The sequence below is a fragment of the Lipophrys pholis genome (assembly GCF_963383615.2).
Source record: "Lipophrys pholis genome assembly, chromosome: 4".
NCBI classification, from domain to species: Eukaryota; Metazoa; Chordata; class Actinopteri; order Blenniiformes; family Blenniidae; genus Lipophrys; species Lipophrys pholis.
The window spans coordinates 33,882,918-33,905,615 of record NC_137637.1 but is presented as its reverse complement, the minus strand read 5'-3'; the positions used below and the strand labels follow the sequence as shown (position 1 = coordinate 33,905,615).

General features: G+C 42.6%; 1 protein-coding gene across 4 annotated transcripts in view; it reads left to right on the top strand.

Moving 5' to 3' along the window:
- Positions 1–22,698, top strand: part of iffo2b (intermediate filament family orphan 2b) — a 33,987-nt gene that overhangs the window by 5,726 nt on the left and 5,563 nt on the right. For all 4 annotated transcript variants that reach the window (XM_080460782.1, XM_080460783.1, XM_080460781.1 and 1 more), the window contains exons 2-4: positions 17,615–17,675; positions 19,789–19,884; positions 21,509–21,679. In XM_080460782.1, the coding sequence (XP_080316908.1) occupies positions 17,615–17,675; positions 19,789–19,884; positions 21,509–21,679 (328 nt within the window). The remainder of the gene's footprint in view (positions 1–17,614; positions 17,676–19,788; positions 19,885–21,508; positions 21,680–22,698) is intronic.

Genomic DNA, 22,698 nt, shown 5'->3' with positions numbered 1-22,698 from the left:
TTACATTTAAAAGTACTGTGATATTTAATGAAAAACACTCAAGTAAAGCCAAAAGTATAAAACTGCATTCTCACTTCTATTTGAAATTACTTCAAAGATATCAACGTTCATAGCAAAATAATATCAGCATTTTGTATTAGATACAAAAATGCAAATAAGATTTGAACATTAATCGATGTACAATTTAAATTGTGTTTTACTTTTATGCTTTTAAATGGTATTTTACTACTTTAAAAAAAAGTGTAAAAAGTCTCACAGCAAGGCGATCCCAGGTTTGAGTTGGGTGCATTTAATTTACATTAATTTCAGGAGGGGTTGCACAATATTTAGCAGAATTATCATCACTGCATCACCAACATGCACAATATGCATACTGCCAAGAAATAACTGTAATAAATTAGGTTTTAGTGCACTGTGCATTCGTGCTCTGTGCGTTAACATAATAGACCAATCAGGTGAAGCCCCACTGGCCTGGATGCCAACGCAGCAGGGAGAAGATCCACTCACAGCTGGTGTGAATGATAAGGGGGCAAGAGAAAGAGCACTGGTGTTTGGAAGAACAAGTCTCCAAGACATTAACATATCATGTTTCAGATGTTTGCTTTAAAATGCATTTAGGCATCAGTTTGTTTCCTTACATAGAATCTGAAATGGTATTTTCAATTTGCTGAATTAGGTTTGAATCGTCTGTGTTTAAGGATTAGTCTTTGGATACCGAATCTGACTGTTAAAGCAAACAGGCAGACTCAGTTTGTCCATGTCACACTGGTTCTCTACAACGTTGGTGTAAAGTCCCTGTTCAAAGTTCATTGTCCCTGAAAAAAACCCTGGATTAGCTGGAAATAGTCATCAAACGATGACTTGTTGCCCCCACATAGGCACTGATGTTTATGTTTGGACTGGAAATAATCTCTGCGACTCGTCAGGGATTATATCTGCTTCTTCACTTTCACTTCATTGTTCATTGTCAAAAATACACGCAGCGCTGCAGAGACTAGTTCTGAGAGCAGGCCTCATGAATCAGACAAGCAGCTCATGTGAATGTCCACTTAGTGCCAGAGTGTCTGGACTGTGAGCTTACATACCTCTCACACTAACAAATGACCGAGCAGAGGAAGACGGGTCAGGTCAACGGCAGCCGCCGCACCGTGTGGTTCTTCTTTTTTCTTTTTTGCATCGCTGTGAAATGTCTCACTTAGTGAGGAGGTCACCAAGGCTCTAAAAGCAATTGCCACCAGCATGCAAAAGTACTTAAAAGGCCACGAAAACAGTAGCTGACACTGATGAATCGACGGAACAGCCGACAACACGCCACACGCAAACAGCAGACGCCATGTCGGCCCGTCTGTGACGCCTTTCTTCATGCGAGGAAACGGGGCCCAGTGCACATGAGTTTTACATTCTGCAGCTTTAACTGACGTGCAGGTTACTGCATTTGAAAGATATTGCTGATAAGATAAGGAGGCACTGTGCTGCAGTGGTGATGACATCATAGTAATAACATCCCGTTGGTTTTACCTGGATGAAATATCGATGTTCAAAACTCACACATTACAACACAACAAGACACACAAGGTTAAAAATAATTGAAATTGTGTTGTATAAGTTCAGTTATAGACTTGAATGTGGTAAACGCAGCGTAGTTTTCTTTGTGGGGTTTGCACGTTCTTCCCTCCAGGTGTCTGTTTATATCTCAGTCTTAAAAACATGTGTTTTGAGGTTAATTGACTTTAAATTGCCCGTCAGCATGAATGTGTGTGTGGTGTAAGGCTGCAGGACGTATTCCACATTTATCATTCTCGTATCACAAAAGACTGAACTGCAATGAATTAAATGTTTCTGTTTACCATGTGTTCATGCCCAAAGTGGACCGGCTGACTCAAAACAAATCATAAATCACAGACAGTAACATCATATATCCATCCATCTTCTATACCACTTATATCCTGTCCAGGGTATCAGCATGCAGAAGGCAATCGTAACATCATATACTGAATTGTACATTAGTACTGCAGTTGTGATACTCGACAGCATTATTAGATGTTTGTTTACCTATATCCTGCAGCGTTAGTGTGTTTGTCCTGTGATGGACCTCCGACCCGTCCAGGCTCCTTTAGAAGCAGAACAGAAGGTGGAAGACACCATTAAGGCCTTATAGTTTGCATAAATGTATTTCTAATTTCGAGCTGATAAGATAAGAAGGGAGATATGCAGACAGCAGAGTCTTCTGCAGTATCATCACCACTATGTGCCTGCTGCAGCATTTCACACCCACGTCACTGTATCGCCAGAGGACAGGAGCTCGTCTCCCGCTGGGATCTGTGGCAGCTCTGGTCATCGCTCCGGCCGCTCCTGATTGGCTGATTGTTCCATCAGCGAGCGGACTGTCCTGCTGGATGAGCGATGGAGGACGTATGCTGATCCCGAACCGTCTCTGTTCTTCCTGCATGAATAATTCACACGCTGCTGGATTTAGACGTTCGAGGATCAATGAAACGAGAATTGGGTGAAGAGGCTTTTCCCGACGCTTTGATGTCGGTTTGTGTGGTTAAAAGAAGTGAAAGGCAGAGTTAAGCTCCTCTTTTGAAAGTGGGATTCGGACTCGACTAATAAAGAAGAAGCTAATTGCAGGGCGAGGTGAACCACGAGTTCAAATATCATATTTCCCTTTAGAGAGCGGCGGGCCGGGCCGGGCCGGGCCGGGCCGATAAGCTCTTCAGACTGTCTCTGTGTGGCTTTGCCGCTGACCTGAGCTGCTTCTAATCTAGGCCGTCTATTCAGGAGAGGGATTTTCTCTAAGCCGTCACCTAGCACCGAGACTCCCAACATCCAGCCAGCCCTGCACCACATCCTGGCTCACGGCCGCCGCTGTGGAGCAGAGCCTCTCCAAGTGGAAGACGTCCTGCTGCTCGAGATACAGAGAGAGAGGAAGAGCTTGAGTGACACCACCGAGCTCCAGATCAGAGTCTGCATAGTTTCTCTCTCCTCTCTCTTTCAAACTTGCTTCTGCCGACTCTCATCAGATTAAATATTCAGTTTGTAGGTATAATCACCCGATTACCCGACGTGGAAACATTAAGAGGACAGAGCTGCTGATGAAGGTTGTTTCTCTGTGCCACAGACCTCCATTGTGATTTAAAAATACACCAGTGAGCAAGGCAAGCACCCGCTGACCTCTTAGTGAGGACAAACATGGGTGTTTGCATGGCTTTATTGGTAGTGGATCTCTTGCTCTCGGCAAACCACATGACGCATTTATCTTAGTAATGATGTTTAATCTATAAAACTGAATATTTATTTATTTTTACCACAAAAAAAAATAAGTCCGTAATGGCGAAATAACCCTGCAAGTTCAACGACACGCGCAGCGAGTTGTTTGTTTGGAAAAGATCAGGAAAGGCAACGAGCATCTGAACATAAACTTCTTTTCTGATACCAAACATCACACTGTTAAGCAACAATATCTTTTTGAAAGGCTGCAACTTTCTGAACTGTCCATCTTCTATATAGTACAAATGCATCCAAAGGTGTTTAGTCCAACAGATAATCAGTTTATTCTAACGCAGAGCAGGAAAGAAAACAAAAGATATTCACATTTCATGGTTTTCAAAGACTCTCCCACAACGATTGAGCCACAGGCAGTGTTGGTAAAACAATAAGTGTTGATATATGGAGTAACACAATGTCCATTTATGTTTGAAACTATTGTTTGGACGTGAACGAGCCGACATCTGCAGCGGCGGAGGTGAAACCAGCAGAGTCTTTCTCCCTCCTCTGTGTTTGATCTGGTTCTGCTACGTGGAGCTGCTGTGCTGTGCAGCTGTTGTTGATTATTCATGGTATCGATACAGCTGAAAGCAGTGGCGCTTTGCCATATTTAAAAGTGCAGGAATGCACCTGTCTGTGGTAAGCACCGTCTGCAACAAGGAGAGCGGCCCGAGCGGACGGGGGGGAGGTCAGCTCAGTGAGGTCGCGCATTAATTGGATGAAAAGTGGGAGGTTAGTGCAGCGAATTCGTCGCGATATAAGTCACAAAAACCGACTGAACGGTGTTTCAATGCACTGGAGGAACTCAAGAAAGACAGAATGACCACCGTGCAGAAGCACCAAACCACAAACAAATCAAAGAAAAAGTACATTGTGATAATGTGAGCTGCAGAAAACTTCAAATCAAAAATATAGGCCAGCTGCTGCAAACGGGGCAAGAGAAAGAACACTGTTATGTGGAAGAACAAGTACAAAGATGTTAACGTCACATACTTAAGCGTTTGTATGCATCTCAAGTACTGACTTTATTGCAGTATTTACACACGTTATTTCATATCACGTGATACTTTGATCCCATGCAGCCCTGTGGGAGACGTTTCTAATAAACAGACCTAATCTTATTCACACAGAATAATTTAGTCTTTCTGGTCCGACTTGGACGATTTAAAGACGCTGGTTGTGCTGATGCAGCAGGCAGACTTAATAACCTCTGTATTTCAGAAGCTAAAGGAAATCGCTTTGCTGCTTTTTCCCCCCGTCACAATCACAAGCACATCTACCAGCCGTTCATCATGTCATACGTGGGCCACATAGGACGTTTAATCTCAGACTGAACCGTAACGTCCCTCAAACCAGACGTGTGTGTCTCATTTGAGCTCTTTGGAAATCTGGATATAGTGAGAGATGAAGTGCTTTAACCTTCTGTGGCAGCTTTTCCATTAAAGCCTCCACAGCAGCACAACATACAGTTTGTAAAGGTAGTGAATGTGAATTTGATAAACATGCTACTCGTTGGATTTGTGACTGTGAAGCAAGCAGGATAACAACTCTCGACAAATAAGTCTTTATTTTATCGTGTTGCCTCGCGTCTCCGCTGAGCCTCACTGCACACTGGATTGATCCTGATAACTTTCCCGTTAAATCCATTAGAGTTTTCACAGAGCAGACGATGTGGAAGAGGAACGTCCAGGAGACGACGAGCGACTCGGGAATAAACAAAGAACACGTTCCTGTCATTTTGTCATTTCTAAAATCACTTTGGAGGTTATATAAAGATGGAACCGTCAGGGATCCGTAATGTTTTGGATTGCCTGATACTCAGAATCGGCGGCCAAAGATTCCGATCTTGTCGCTGCAGCTTCTCATGTTTGTGGCAGAGCTTTACATTTCCTAATAACGGGGTTATTAAAGGGTTAACGCTTTCAGCTAGAAGCTGCTCCTGCTCACATGTCCTCATGATAAACACAACTATTAGCCCAGCGCCTTACATGATAATATGTTGTTATTAGTGCTTGTTAAGGATGAAAGTGCTCCATAAAACATTACGTGACTGTCTCTTCAGACGCAGTTTGTCGACGCGCAATTAATGGAGATTTTTAAAAGCAGCTGCAGTTTCTTCTTCTTCTTCTTCTTGTCACTGCAGGTGTGTGTGCCGAGCAGCACAAAAGATATTTGTCTCATAGCTCTATTATGTGTCACAGGACTTCACTGCACACACCCTGGACTGCAGGATTTGTGCCAGAAGGGAACATCTTCATCTTCTGTTCTTCTTTTAATGGGATGTCACTCCCATGTGCAGCTCCACCCAGACAGGGCCCGGGCTTGCAGGTTGTTGTTTGGACTCTTTTTATTTTTCTTCCTCCTGTAGAGCCTCTCAAATCCGTGTCATTTGTCAATGACCTCCATTATGGGATTGTAATAGAAAGCTGGAAGTCTTTACTGAATATCTGAACACATAAATGCCATTGTGTGTGTGTGTGTGAGTGAATGATGAGGCTCGGAGCTTTATACTGTGGGCAGCAGTAAATCAAATCAGGGGACACATCAGGGCTTAAGCGTACAGGAGCTTCGTAGAAACACGGGGTGGGGTCGGTTCAAACGCTGCAGAGAGGAGTGACTTTCCATTACAGTCACTCTCCTGCACACTGAATGAATTCAACGCAGGAACAAATGACTGACTCTCCTTTTTCTCTGCTGCTTTGATGAGTTCTGAGAAATCCCTCCATTCATCTTCTGTACCTGATTTACCCCGGCTGAGACGCAGGAAGCTGGTGTTGCAGACTGGAAATGTTATGTTGGTATTAGGGCTGGGCTATTTGTCACCCCCCCCCCCCCCCAAAAAAATCTATGATCTTTATAAAGAAAAATTCGAGTTTCAATTAAATTTAAAAAAAAAATTCTCAATACACTTAAAATGACTGCAGACATCAGATATATTGTTAAAAGGGCAATTTTATTGCTGTGATTGATCTCAGAGCTAAAATGCATAGAAACAATCCCAAAATAAAAATGAAATGAGGCTCAGTCATTCAACAAATTCAAGCTTTAACTCAGGATTAGGCAAAAGTGTAACAGAGACTACGGCAACCCACAAGGAATGGTAGAACTGAATGGGAGGGGGGTTGAATTTGCAAAATAAAAATCTTTTTCAGCTTTTGCCCTAGTTGGTATTATGTTCCAGGTTTAGAAGGGTCAGCCTCAAGGACCCCGGGTGTTATTTTCATCGTGGCTGTGTGCGATGTGAAGACATGAAGACTGTTTATAAGACGTTTTCAAGTGAAAGGCAAAACTTTACACACCGACAATTGTCGGAGAGTATTATTATACAATACTTGCAATAAAACTGCGTTTGACAAATAAATGTGCTTTTTGTTCGTACTACTCAACTTCAACTTTAACTTCAAGCACCTCAACACTTTTAGTATTATATTTAAGTATTTGTATACTACTACTTCATTTCTGATCATTTAACTATAATAACTAAACTCTTCTTGACAGACACTTTGACTTCCTGCCAGGTTCTTCCACAAAAGACATAAAACCGTCAACTCCTGCGAGTACAAAACAAACTATTAGGTGTGGATGTGTCTGTCCCTGCTCTTGAAGAATCGGCAGCGTTACAAACGGATGAGTTTCTTTGAGGGAGTAATTATCTTCAGGTGCTTTCGGATTCGCTCTGATGGTGATTGCTTGATAACGCTCGTGTTCGTCGCGTCTCCGCAGGGTTTTGCAGATGATCTGACAGCAGGGAGTTAAGCAGCGAGACAATGCAGCCACACGGTGCAAACAAGTCAAACTCGCACTTCTGCGGTGGGAAAAAAAAAGTCGGTGTGGTGATGTTGTGGGACCAGATGAGGATTTAGGATTAGACATGTTTCAACATCGATACCAAGGGAGGATCCAACCGCCGTCCATTCCTTTGTACCTGCGGCCCAAAGACGACGGCATCGTGATGCGTGTCTTTGTTGTTGTTCTGTCTGAACCTGCTTCTCAAAGCTCCCCCGGTGTTTACATTTAACCGAGCCAGGATTTACTGCGGATTACCTGGAAATCAGGTGATACTTAAGAGTGCCAAAGAATCATGACGATCCCTCGATGAACGCAGAGGGTTTAACTGTTTTTTGACGCGTCCAAACATTTTGCTTCTGTCAGAGCTTTGATAACCTGTGGGACGTCTGGCTGCAGACCGAAAATCATCCATCAAACATTCACATTACATTTCTCAGGTGTCAACACCCTCTAATCCTCAGTGATCTGGTTATTTCAATCAAACACACGACGTCGCATGTCGGGCTGCAGGTTTGGAGGTAGACGCTCTCGCCTGACAGGGGGAGGGTCCCCGGTTCGATTCCAGCCTTTGGGGCCTTTTCTGTGTGCTGGAGTTTGCATGTTCTGCCTGTGCATCTTCCCGAACTCTGGTTTCCAATCCAACAGTCCCAAAACATGTTTGAGATTAATCTGAGACTCCAAAATTACCAATATGAATGTCTGAGATGGGCTTCGGCCCCCGTTGACCCCGGGTTCGAATGAAGCGGTGTCGAAGATGGATCGACGGACATCACGAGACGATTTCTGACATTAACACAGAGAGGCGTCACTAAATAAAGTGTAATGAAACAATAAACACTTCAGTCAGTTATGTTTGGGAATTTGTTTTTCCAAATAACAGTGCCCTTTCTCTTGACCCTAATTTACACCATCCCTGTCTTGTTTTTTATCACACGTGAAACTGCAGCTCCCACCAGGCAATGTTTCAGAAGCAGGTTGTCGAATTTGTTGTTGTTTTTTCTCTCACATCAGTCCGGCTGCCAGTCGATTAACATTTTGTGATTGTACAGTTTTTGTGAATTAATCACAATTAATCAGACTTTTTTTTCTCCTATTTAGAACTATTTTGAATTTATCCTGCATGAAAGCACAGTACGCTCAATCACAATACCTGAGAGTTCAGTCTTTTACAGCCCCTTATTAGCCCGTATTGCACTTGTTGATTTCGCAATAACGCTAAGATATATTGTGCAAGCCTACATCAACGTCTGTGTATTATAAGTTGTTAATATTTGTCATTTAGCAATCAGATTAAAATAGTTAGTAATACTTTTACAGCTATTGTAGCAATAAAAATCAAATGGCCATTGATGCACATGCATAAATCACAGCTAAAATGTGATTTATCATATTTTATGCAGGACCTCAGTAAATCATGTTGGTTGGAAGTTTTGTTTCAGGAATCTTGGAGGACTTTTCTGGATTCATCATGTTTAAATCAAGCCTCTGTGAAGGGAACCGAGGCTGAGACAACGAGGAGGAAAAGGACAAGAGGGCAAAGGAGTATAGATTTATACTGGAAGGGCAAAAAAAGCATCAAGACTTAAGCCATAAAAAATAATGTGCCTGCAGATTATCACTGAAGAGCTGAGTGACCTTGACGAGAGAATTTTCCCTCAAATCTCCCAGATTCAGATGAAGGTCGTCTGTATTTCCTCCTTTAACTATTTCCTGGAGATAAAAGGAAACTGTGAGTCTTTGTGAAAGCAATCATCATGTGTTCTTCACATTTTACTGGAAAATTGACCTTGTTTGGTCACTGAAGAGCTGCAGTTCTACTCAAACTTAGTGAGACAATCCAGACTGGAGTTTCCAAGAAAGAGACTTGTTTATCTATGACATTTGAAGTCGTTTCCTCCCCCAATCAAATACGCAGTTGCGGGGATTTTCAGGATGCCTGGAATTGTTGAACTGACCCAACTTTCACTGGGGTTGTGAAATATTGGCCGTGGAACATGTCGTACACCGGAAAATCCTCTTTGGTTTTGTGATAAAAGTCCTGAGTGTCTAACCTCAAAGAAATCCGGAGCAAAATTCACATTTAGATATTTTTCTGTGTTTCTGCTCTCATGTCCAGCCGGACAGATCTGAGATTCTAGCGAGGACACACCCTGAGTCTTGTTTCGCTTCTTTCTGCAGGCCTGTAACATGCTCTTAATTCTCAACATGACCAAAGTTAACTGAGGAACAACAGTTAATTAATTTACTGTTAACTTTAGATTTGTAATAGAAATGTGGGGGTGCTCTTATAGTATAAATTATGATATTTAAATATTGTATATTTAAGTTTAAAGCAGGGATCAAGAACCCACCTTTGGTTCTTTAGCTCTTAAATTCTGTGTAAATGATCATTTTCAATCTTGTTCCAAATTTGCTAAACCTTTAAATCGACTTTTGTATTTTCATTTCAGGGTGGGGAAAATGACAAATGTGACACAAATACTAGTTAATTATAAAATATGAAAAACAGCATGGATGACTTGGTATGACAAATATTGAAAGATGTTTAAACAGCCAAGAAAGAAAAGAAAAAAAAGGGGAAATAGAAAGAAATAGAAATCCTGCTTCACTGACAGATGGTTAACTTAAGCTCAGTGAAATATAAACAACAACAACTAATGAAGTCCTCAGGTCTGGCTCCCTGTAAGAGATGTTGGTAACATGTGCACGTTCTGTGATGGTCAATGACAGTGGTCACTGGGGAGAATGTCTGTGGTCGCGTAGCAACACGACCGTTCGTCCCCCATCTGCGTCCAGTCGGAGATGGGAGGATGATGTTTAAGAGCAGCAGTCCTGGTGGGAAGTAAAGCTGGTGTCTGTGTTTAGAGGGTTTGATCTGCTTGATCTCACACCGGAAGCAGGCCGCTGGCTCGGTTTCCATGGGAATGAGTCGGTCGGAGAAGATGGAATATGAGACGAGCATGGGCGTGTGCGGCTGTGTTATGGATGTGTGGTGTGAGGATGGGGGGGCGGGGCTAAACGCGCCTCGACCTTGGCGTGTCTTCTCGTCAGCAGAGACCCTCGGGCGGCCAGACGGTGGGCTCCTGAGCAGCTCTACCTGCTGCCCAGATCCATTTCACAGCCCTGCATCATTAGCACACGTCTCTCAGTGGAGTCGGGGTGGGGGGGGTGGGGGCTATAGATTACACAGACGTTCAATCGATGACCCACTATAGTCACAGGCAGAGGGGGGGGGGCTGCGCTTCACTCAGGATTTCACATCTCTGTGTCACAGACATGTTTTGTTTTTACCAGCAGGCTCCTCCTCAAAAAATGAAGGATGGCTTGAATAATATGCTGGAAATAAACCACGACCCCCCGACTGCTGATGGAGGGTGTCGCTGTCATCGAGCAGACACTATATGGACGCCTATAGAGCTCCATGCGAAGGCGTCACGTGTGTCCGCGGACCCTCGGAGCTGATTTATCAAAGCTGTCAGCGACCCGGTCTCATACCAGCCGCCCAGCTGAATGGAAGTGTTTGTCCTGCATGTAGTCGGACGTATCGATCCCTCGTCCTGAAGCCGTGCAACACTTCCTGCTTCGCTATCGCCTGACCTCATGAGGATTCATTGTCTCTGAGCCATTAAAATATGCCGGTCAGACTGTCTTTTTACCAGCCTCATTTTAGATAAGACGCAATGACTTCTGTCCTTTACGACTAAAAATGAAGGAAAGCCTCTGGTGTTTCTGTGTGAATCGTCTCCATTTTTTTAAATTTATGAACAATTACGAACGAGACTCTAATTTTCCTTTATTGATTCTTCAACTCTATCGAACCCGGAGGGCGTGCGCTCATATATGGCGACAACGAACCCTCAATAAGGAAAGCATAAGCAAAGAATCACAACCAGCTAAGCCCCTTCGTTTGTAGCTCTGGGATAAAGGTTGAGCAAGAAAAAAAAAATATCTGTGGCTAAACTCGACTCTACCAGCGGAGCCGGAGCCACGATCATGTTGCGTTATGACCTCTTCTATTAGTGCGTCGTCTGTTTGACAGCCATGTATTCGACCATATCTCCAGAGCAAAGTCTTCAGATTTTAGACTGTGTTTTGTACAAAATCACAAAGATGGAAGTTGATTGAAACCAAAAATATTGACAGTAGATCGGCTTCCATCCATCTGGATAACAGATGGATGGAAAAAAACACCACATCAACAAAACATGTATTGCTTTTACTACGTGACCTTGTAAAACCCTGCAATAGCTATGATCTTGACAGTTGACACCATATTTTCCACGTCTTGGCGGCTCAGCCTTCATCTTATATGACATGACAGTTAAATATATATTGGGGGGGACTAGGTTAACTATCCAATCACAGGACTGAAATGTCAGGAAAGAAGGTCAAAGGTGACCATTTTTGATACTAGCACACAGATACATGCAGAATGTGGTTCTTCTGGGGTCTTCCACCCTGTTTAAGAACTTTGCATTGAGTTACAGTCAGTTCAAGCAGATTTACCATCAGCCATGACTACTGCTGGCCCAATCCTACCCATCATCATTCCCTCATGGCATTAGGCCAAGCTTAGAACATATCTTCACCTCCAGATAGAATGATATGAATCATCATTTCGTCCCTTCATCCCTGAAGTGTGTTCAGGGCGTTGGTCTTCACTGGAGCTACATGATATTAGTCAAACACTTGATTTGCAATAGTTCTGTCAAGGATTGCAATAACAATATGGCTTAACCTCAATAGATCAACACTCAAATATGTGATGTGCTGTGGGATTTCTACTTCTTCCGCGTAATAGCGCTCTTTCTCTTTTTTAACACCAGTCTGATGACGTCGACCGGCTGCGAATCAGAGGCAGAACAGTTTCTTGATTTTCTTCTTTTGAGTCATTTTCTTTAATAATCGTGCATTAAACTTTTGACCTGTTGTCTTCGCACACAGCGTGATGTTGAAATGAAGTGAAACGCAATCTGTTGAAACACGATCCAGTTCAGCACGGCTCCTTCCGATGGCTCAAATATGGAGACTGCACAGTGCATTGAAACGTAATGCATCGCACTTCAGTCAGCCTCTTGATATATCTATAGTATGATAAATGCAATATGTAACACAGCCCTTGTATCCGCCATGTAGGTAAAACATGGGGAGATACTCACATGCATCAAGCCTTACAGCACTCATACAAGTCCCGGGAACTTAAAGCAACAGAGCGCTTTGACACGGGTGACGGTTTAATAAGATCTATCTTATCGTTTCTTGTCGTTTGTCTGGCTCCTAAGAGCTTCCGTGGACTAACACTTTCCAACACATCGTGTTGCGCAAACAGGGTGTTGTATGACTCAAATTTTATTTGCCATGAGCTGCAGAGGCTTTATGGTATCATACACAACCACACCTCAGAGTCATCGCAAAATTCATCCCCAAGTTCACTTTGGTATTTGCTGGCTGTTGCTGGGTTAACACCCTGTAAAATGTTTAGGATCCACCGCCAAATACAAACAATTTGTCATTTAAAAACTAATCATTTTAATAGCCCCCCTCAATCATGCACTGGTTACGGTGGAATTGAATGAAGGTGCAGCAGTCAATAATTGGGAGTGTCGTAAAACCTTCTGCGCGAGCTTTTATCATTGGGGAGAATGGAGCCTGAGAACGTCGGTGCTTCACGCTGTGATGTTCAGGCCATGTTAAGATTGCTCTGTGTCCTCAGGCTCAGTTCTGGGAAATCACTGAGGCAGCTCGCGTGCAAACCTAACTCCCAGACACACCGCACAAGGCAGGGAGTGCTAGCTGGCAGCCGCCGCAGGAATGCTATTGTTCAGCAGTTTGGTGGAATAGAACATATTTTTCTCGAGCAAACTTTCTCTTCTGTATTTCTCACACACAGATGGTGCACAGTGCAATTGTTTTCTTCTTATATTGCATGCTAGCATTAGCTCTTAAGTTTTCACTTTTCTGATCTCGTCCATCCATATATTGTCTTCACCCAATCCGGGGTTGTCGGCTGGAAACTTAAGAAAAGGCTCCAAATGAAGAAAATAAAATGAATTCTCAAACTTTCACTGCCAATTATGAAGGTTTAGCTGTATGTTTGTTGTGTGAAGAGAAAAAAAACACAAAAAAGTAATATAAATTACATATTTATGTGGGCTAAACACTGCTAAAACCACTAATCACTGCTGAACGCTGTTAAAAAAGCTAAAACAAGACAAAATTACTCAAATGGTTAAAATGACCAGAACAGATAAAATGGTTGAAATATCAAAACTGCAAAGATCTTTTAAACTAATTAATATGCAGCTAAAATGACTCAAAACAGTGAGAAGACGATTAGTTACTGTCGTTTAAGTATCTCATAAACCACTGCTGTGAAATATCACAAATCTATTTTAAAAAAAATCTGAAAAATGACTTTCAGCAGCAGAAAAGCTGAAAACTATGTAGTTTTCCCGTTCGGCTACTAGTCGGTGCTGTTAGTTGTTTTTTGTACTGAAACCACAAACACACATCCATGCAGAGAAATATACGTTGTAAACATTAACAATGGAAGTACGCACACATTTGTTTGACAAATTTTACAAAACTACAAAGTCAAAGGAGAATATGGACTGGGAGTCAAACTGTAGAGGCCGCCATTGTTGTTGTCTATCTAATCTAGGTAAACAAAAACGTTTTAATGACATGACACTCTGGAGGCAAACATTGTTGTTATTGTCCATCTACTGAGCATGTGCAGAACTATTCATGGCGGCTGTGGTGTGCACGGAGACGGATTTGTAGCATTCTCAAAAAGTTGCACCTTGGGAGCAGTTTTCAAAAAGTTGTGCGTCAAACGGACATCCAAAACCCAACGGAGGTTTTTGTGTTTTCAGTTGAAAACATTGTGTGGAAAAGGCCGTTTATTGTGAGGCTGGAATGCTCGCCACGATAGGCCAGGTTTCATTCTTACTGAACGTACTTGAAAGTTTTCCAGTGACTCATAAAAATGTGATTCATGGTGGCTTTTGGAAATGCGACCAAGGAAACACACGTGGAACATGAGAGCTTTTTAATTTATGTGAGGCGGATTTCTGCAGTAAACAGAAGTCAGTGAGTGGATACAGACTCCAGCCCTCCTGCTGTCTCTGTCCTTGTAAGGAGACTCCCGGCGTGTTCGTTTGGAAAACTCCACGTGCCAAAGGTGCAGCAAAACCGGGCCTGATAAAATACCTTCACTGTGCTCCGGTGTCGTTCCTGTTTGGATGAGTCGTTTCTCTATGGATGCTTGAAAGCAGTCGGTGGTTTTTCCACCGGGCCTTTACGGATTGCTGATTTGTAACCAATCCAAATGATGCGGCAGGAATCGCTGCTCCAATGACTCCATTACCTTCGATAAATGACATAAATAGCCCTGACATATTGTTGATGGAGAGGCTTTCCCCTCCGTCAGCAGGTCGATGTTATCACGTCGGACAGTTATCGCCTGCGGCCCCAGAGGAGAGGCGTTCAGGAAGTGACGAAACGCGGATTCGTGTTTTGCTGCGACGCAGTTGTGAACTCCGATGACCTGAGCCAGAGTGCTGCGGCAGGCAGGCAGACTGCTGTGGACACGGTGAAGCACCGCTGCCAGCAGGTTTTTTTTTTGGGGGGGGGGGGGGGGGGGGGGGGGGGGGGTGGTAGGCTTCAATCACAGCGCGAGCTGGCATGCCCTGCCGAGGAATACTTCTCCCTAATTAGACAGTCTCATTCAGAGTGTCCAGAATGAGAACAAGGCCGAGTTCTGTTGGGAGAGTGAATGTGTAGTGACTCATGTTGTGACTTCTTGTGTTTGTGTTTCTCCATGGTAAAGGCTACAGATAAGCTCACACTCGCTGCTCCTGCCTCCGACACACAGCGTCTCGACACGCCGCTGTTACTTCATATTCCTCAACGGGCTTCCTGTCCTTTCTGAACCTCGAAACGGTCTTTTGGGAAACGTCCGTGACTCGGCACGCCCGCTCGCTCTAATCCCCGATCGCAGGACGAGTGAAGTGCATTTCACAAGGCAATTAAAACGGATCGTAATTTTGTTTGTACATAGACGAGATGGTGCAGGAGAGTGACACGAGGGCCGAGAAGCAAAGGAAGAAACAGGAACCGGCTCTTTATTTTTAGCCTCCTTGGTGGAGTGACTCGGTGCGTGGCCGTGTCAGTTGGTGGCTTTGTGTGGAGCAGCACTAGTGTAGTGATGGACAGGAGTTACTGTAGACAGTAATCGTTCCCCGGGGGGGGTGGGGTAGGGGAGGGGTTTGACATTTGTGAATTTGAGTGACATGTTGCAACTGTTGGTTGGATTCAGTTTAGTGCACACGTTCACGTCGACCTCAGCATGAAATGCAATACACTTTACGTTCCCACATGTTGTCCAGCCTACATTTTACTTACTTACTTACTTACTAATTACCAGTAGAACTCTGGAGGCTATTCTTGAAGCACAAGACAACATTTCTAAGAAAACATCATGATGATAAATTATACATTTAATGATACTTTACTCCCACACCGGAATGTTCTTGAACCAAACCCATCGCAGCCACATTTCACAGTGACCACAAAACAGCGTTCAAGGTACTTTCTTTTCTCCAGTGTTGCAAAAGTGACATTAAAACCCTAACTGTGTTGAAAAGCAACGTACCAGAACTTAACTTACATGCTATTTATTTTCTTTACTTTTTGGCAAGTATTCTTGGTTTGTTGCTTGAAGTCTTTACCTTGAGTGTCAGGAAAACGGGTTTGAATCTCTGTTCAGATAGAAATAGCGTCCGTCGTTAAAACTAACCCCACTAAGACACGGGATGGTTTTATCGCTTCAGGGCAGAGAAAGATAGCATTGGAATGTAGCATTGGAATGCTAATCTTAGCTTCTCAGAGCTGCTTCTACAACAAATTGGCCGCTGTGTGTCGATGTTGCTCGGTTACAAATTGTGTTGCATTCATGGTCCAGTACAGTGTAGGAATTTCTGGAAGCGCTTCTCTAAACTCCTGAAAGTTGTTTTTATAGCTTTTCTCCTCAGACCACAGCTCCAGTCACTGGGGAGATGCCGAGGGCACTCAGAGGATTTTTGTTTTGTTTTTTGGGCTCACCACCATTTGAATAAGGCTTTTTGTAAGTTTAAGTTGGGAAATATTAATATGCTGATACATGAACAATGACGCTGTACCAAAGACCCTGCGAGTGAGGCCCAGTTCACGTGGCAACGTATGAAGTGAACACGCACTGTTTCTGCATTTTTGTTTCTGAAAACGTTCATGTTTACACGTTTTGGGAACAATTTCGATTTGTTAACATGGAAACAGCAAGAATGCTGAAAACTATGTAGTTTTCATGTTGGGCTACTAGTGGGTGCTGTTATTTTTTTTGTACTGAAACCACACACACACGTGAGCAGAGAACCATACACTATAAATATTAACAATGGTAAGTACACGTACATTCGCAAGTATAGTAAACTGTAGAGGCCGCCATTGTTGTTATTGTCTATCTAATCTACGATTTTCTTTGCAAACAAAAACATTTTAATCTCCATGTGAGCGGGGTCTAATCGTCTTCCTGAAAAAATTATTAACAATTGGTGAAAAATTTGAATTAATCTGTACTTTTGTCCTACAAATGTATTTAGTTGATTTTTCAAAACTATCAAAACAAATTCTCACAAAATCTCAGATATTTACGCTTATTTCCACAGCGTTTCATTGTTAATAACTTATTAGCTTCTCAGCATACACTGTACAGGTTTGTATTTTTGCCGTTGAATATTCAAGTCGTTTTTTCGCTCGTAGCGCTTCTTATCATTCCGTTTTAAAATGTGCTAAACATTAACGTGTCACTATTAGCATATGTGCATTGGGACCACATTAAAGAATTAATAATTTTTCATTAAATATTGAGAGTGGTCTGTTTTCATTATTTCTGTATGTTTGTTAATTTATTTGGCCTGTTTGTGTGAACGTGACTAGCATTGTAGCATGCTAATGCTAATGCTAATCTCTGCAGGACAGCCTGAAGGAGAGAGTAACATGTTTGTGCTTTAAAGTTTCTTTTTAAATCTGCTTCTTTGCTCTTTGAATTCACCTTCAGCCAACGGAATGTCATTGCTCGCGTCAAACTGGCTGTTTGTCCGCTATATTTTATCTTTATTCGAGGTGTTACCGAAGGTTTATATTTGTTTTGAAGATTTCCGACGGCGGAGAGTTCACATGAATTGAACCATGAAGGAATTCCACAGATGCTCCACCCAACGTTGAGAGGCTATTCATGAGTCACGTTTGTAGTGTTTGTCAAAGGACGGACTTCCGTTTTCTTTTCTAGTTTTTCACCGAGGCTGTGAAGATCACCGCACAAAGCAGGAAAGAGACACAAAGGTCAAGAGTGAAAAAGGGGGGGAATAGTGGGTGTGATCCCACATTGTCATGGGCGGTTTTAGTAACCAGAGACGGGAGAATTAGCCCCCACAGACGTACCATTACCCCGCCTGGTAGGCCTCGGGGGAACCAGGGGCAGCAGGAACTGACCCACCTCTGTTGCTCTGTGTTACAGATGGGAGGAAGAGCTGTCCAAACGAAAGCAGCTGGAGTCCACGGTGGAAACCCTGCAGCAGGTCAGCAAACACACCAAACGGCCAAATGCGTTCGGCCACTGTTCGCATGTGGACTCCTGCCAGAGGCCGTTCACCGCACGCAGACAAGGACGGCGCAAATCAAGTCTTAACGGGATGCAGTTTACGGCATAAACATGTAGTTCTTCGGTGCGGACCGGGAGCAGGTGTGGCCTCCATGATGTGTGTCCGAAAAAAAACCACATTACAAAGTCATCAAGAGGAGGCTGCTGGCCCAGATATAGATATGACCATCACACATCACCAGCGGTCTGATGTTATTAGATTCCTGTTCTGGGCAGAGAATAGAAGCAGAGGCGAAAAATGATTTAACCCTTAACATACTCTTCAGGTCAGAATGGATCTGTTTCCATGTTACGCAGCAATGGAAATACAGCAAATATAATCGTTTTAGCTTGAGTGGCTCAAAAAATAAAAAAGATCTTTAATATTAGCGCTACATAGAGGCTGTTCCGGATCATTTTGGACCTCACAATCTTTTGACATGGACGGTAGATCCATGAGTGTTACAATCAGCTGTCAGTTTTTCACATTCTATACATAATAGTGCATTATTATGTAATAACTGGTCCTCTCTGGACCACACTCTAAATAAGAACAGTATTTAAGAGTTAAAGTATCACAGTTGACACATACATCCCAACAACTCACACACCATCCAAGCTTCCCTTCATCTCATTGGCAACCGTTCCTTCTGCTTTCTGCACAAATCGATCAGTGACTGCATGTGTGATTGTCTTGGACTGTAGGTCAGCAAACCCCCCCTCAGAGAGAGAGAGAGAGAGAGAGAGCTGGAGTGCCCCCCGAGGGCTTTAACCTTTCAGAGCACACAGGCAGACGTCGCTGTGTGTGTAAGAGGCGGAAATCTATTCACTGATAGTAAATTCAGTGCAAACAGCCGCTTATTGTTGGCGGCCGGACGCCTGATACCACGCCGAGCGATCATTCGCCCCGGTTCCAGCCTGCCGTGAGGTCCAGGTTTACTCGCTGAACAGCACAGCCGTCAATTCAGTTTCAAGTGATGTGCTGTTTGGAAACACTTTGTTTATCGAGCCAGCAGAAAAAATATATAATAAAGACCAAATTTGAGGCTGAGCTTAACGTAATTACCCAAAAGTGGACAAAATCACCGTCCCAGACTTTGAAACTGGGACTAAATGAAAAGTTTGAAGCTTTGTAAAACTCTTCATTTTGCTTTCATGTTGGGATAGGGTTACGTTTCTTTAAAATGACTTGAGTTAATGGCAGCCTTTTTGGAAAAACTTTTTTTTTAATGGGATCTTCTAGTTTTTTGTTTTTTTCCTGTAACGCTTGAGAGTTTGAGAATAGAATATTTCTAAACAACAGCCAGGGATGGAAATGTACAAATCTTTCAGTATGTAGAAAACTATACAATTCCATCTTCTATACCGAGCTGATTAGCCCTCTATAGGATAAATATATTGCATTTTAAAAGTTTTTCTTGTTTCTTTAAGTTCAAATAATTACCGAACATGTCACATTTTTGATAAAAATCATATTTCTTGCAGGACTCTTGTACCAAGTGATGATTAAGATGAGAAAACAGGATTGCGAAAGTGTTTTGAAGAAATCCACCGAGAATTTTTGTCTATTCGGATATTTCTTTAAACAACAAGTTGTGAAATTTTGATGAATAATTCATCCATCTAGTTTTTATTACATGTAAAAAAAAACATGAAATCAAGTGTGTTATATAAGTCCAACTCTAAAAAGTCACAATTAGTACCCCATAAAGGGAGGTCTAACACTTTTACACACAGTGAATGCATATTCATTTTCATTTATTTTTGTGTGGGAGGCTTTCACATTTCTTTCTTGACAGAACCATGAAAAACTACCTTACAAGTCTCGTTATGTGTTGAACTTTAACAGCAGAGTTTGCTGATTTGGATGTAAACAATAGAAAGAAACATGCAGTTTATTGGGACATTATCATAGAGACGTCAGTATTAAATGTACTTCTGCAGAATAATAGTTTTGTTTGCTGGCATGCATCTAGCAGTTTTTTGTAAAAACCCGGGGACATGTAACCGTGGCCTCAGCCCTCAGTTTGTCGTGTGTGCCGCGCTCGCAGGGCGCCGAGGAGTCGGCGGAGATCCGAGGGGAGCTGAACGAGAAGGTGGACAGACTGAAGGCCGAGCTGGTCGTCTTCAAGAGCTTGATGAGCGATGTGAGTGCTTGATTCAGCTGCTTTCATACAGGAAGTGCATTGTTAAGTCCTGTAGTTAGAGTTAAGCATTCCTCACACTGCGTTCACATGATTGTGATAGTAGCTGCCAGTCACACAGGTCTGACTAACGAGGCTCGACACACCCTTCCTTCCTTCCTTCCTTCCTTCCTTCTTTCCTTCCACCCTTTCAGATTTGCTTTCCCAGTAAATATGCCTCAAAGAAAACCAATTATTGAAAACAGCTCAGATGGCAGCTGTAGATGATGAGAACTTCCTGGTTCCATGCTGCACTGTGATTTTGCTGCAAGCTCGCACATAAATGCTGTTTTAATTGTAGGGAAATGATAATCTGCTTATCTTCACTGTCCATTTGCTCATTGTAAAGTTCTCGCATTGTTTTCTTTGTTTGTCTTTGTCCCTGACGTGTAAATGCAGAGGCGGGTAAGTGACGTACGAATAGAAGACCTTATAGGAGCTGTAGATTATTTATTGCCCAATAGTGTGCAGAGAATCTGTTTGTTGTGGCTCTGGACTTGTGCAGAATTAGTAATCCAGTTAGTATTAGCTGTGTGGCTTTTTGTTCCACCTTTGTGAAACATTTCATGACAGAATCCTTCACAATATTTATTTACGGAATTAGAAGATAAAAGTTCAGTTCAGTTTAGGGCCAAACAGGTTGCAGCAGCCGTGACGTGCAGACCTGAAACTTGAACTTTTGTGGTTCAGAGAAAATCCAAGTCATGAAGATTTGCATTTTGAGGAGGTAGAAGTGAAAATTCCTTCACTTTTATGTTAACTTAAATCATTTGCACAGATTGAGCAGTTAATATCAAAACTGCATTAAATAATTCACCATAAAAAAATACCGATTTCCTCAAAGCCAGTACCTGTCATTTGTCTACTTTACTGAAAGTCTTTTACTTTGCTAAGAGTAAAAAAAAAAAATGTAATAATACAAATCACAGAAACACTCACTGGGTCAAAAATGATCACAAGCTTGAAAAAAACAAGACACACGAGTGTCTTTTACGGAACATAACCTAACCTAAACTAGAGTGTAACATGAAACACAAACACACCTGACGAGACATGACACACAGACGGTTCCTCCTTTTAGGTTTTCATAAGAAATCCTGATGATAAAAATGAATAAGCACAGATTTTATTCGTCTCATTAAAACGCAGCTTTTTTAAGACTAAACTTGTTGGAATCGTTATGAAAGTCTCCAATTGGGGACACTTGAGGTTCAATGTCCTGCTCAAGGAAACTTCTACAGGCCAAGATAGGGGATCGAACCCGCAACCTTGCAATTGGTGATCAACCGCCTGAATCACAGACTTTCTTCAAAACGCCTTCAACTAGAATAATTCAGCCTGTTATTTTCCGATGGATTCTTTCTATCTATGAGATGAAAGAAATAACTTTATACCTGTTTGGCAAGAATTGCTGGAAACTGTGCGGTCACACTGAACTCAGCACAAAACTATATCGAACTTATTTCTTCTTTCATGTGATTCATCGACAGAAGAAGTTTCTGTTCCGTCTGTTCACCCCGGATCAACTCGTCATGATTTCTGTTCTCCTTAATAAAAAAAGAATGAAAAGAGCTTTCCTTCTCTGCAGCAAATGACGGACCTGGACTCAAAGATCCAGGAGAAAGCCCGACGGGTGGACATGGACATCTGCAGGCGCATCGACATCACGGCCAAGCTGTGCGACGTGGCGCAGCAACGCAACTCGGAGGACATGTCGAAGATGTTCAACGTCAGCCCGGCCAGATCGCTCTCCGAGAAGGCGAGTATCGGCGCTGCCCGCGCCGCGTTTGTCAGATGAGCCGACGGTGAATGCGGCAGAAATTATGAATTCTTTTGTGAAGAGACGCAGTCAGCACAATGAAACCGGAGCTGCCTGCTCGCTGTGTGGCCAATTTGTTGTTTTTCCTCTCCGGCTGACGGTGCACCGAGTGACCCGCCTCCGTTTCTGCAGGCAGGACAGGCCCGCCTGTTCACAGATGCATTCAGCAAACATATAAACAGAGACATGCAAAATACTCCTGCATATACACACACACACACACATGCACTCGGGAGGGTGAAGCACTGATGTGACGACTATCACATTGCGTCGACACTGCTGGACGGAGTCCGACTATAAATCCTCGGTGAATCAAGTCGTTGCTTCTTCTTCGTCACATGTTAATAGAAGTTTCTCCTCCGTGTGGAATTTGTCAATTTACATGATTTGTGAGTAGATAAGCTCCGTCAGCGTTAGAAAGGCCGTTGCCTCCATATACAACACGAGTACACATGCGCGTAAGCAGCATCTGTTTGTGGTGTTAGATTCTTAAAGCTCTCTTTTGTGTTTTTATTTATATAGGGGTTGTATCTCTATAGAGCTTATGCATTTTGTTAGATTAAAATTTTGTGGGTTTGTGTTTATTCCGTGTGATCTTTTAAACATAATAGTGTAACCAACAATCAATAGACTCAATTTATATTCAAACTTACACCGACAATTATGAAAGTTGAAGAGAAACTGCTGCATTCACACGTCAAGGAGGAAAGAAAAAAGCTTTCAAATAATAAAATTTGTATTTGATTAAATCAGGAATGTCTTTTGAGTCAAACAGATCGAACCAGTGTGAGATAGTGGAACAATTTCTTAAAAAATTTTCTCAAAAAAAAAAGCTCCCTTTGTTTTAGTGCAAAGAGCTACAATAAAGAAGACGTTTGCGAAATGTTTATTTAAAACACGTTTTATAACACATCTGGTTCAAACTGCATCAATCAGCTGTCATGAGGAGTCAGTGTTCC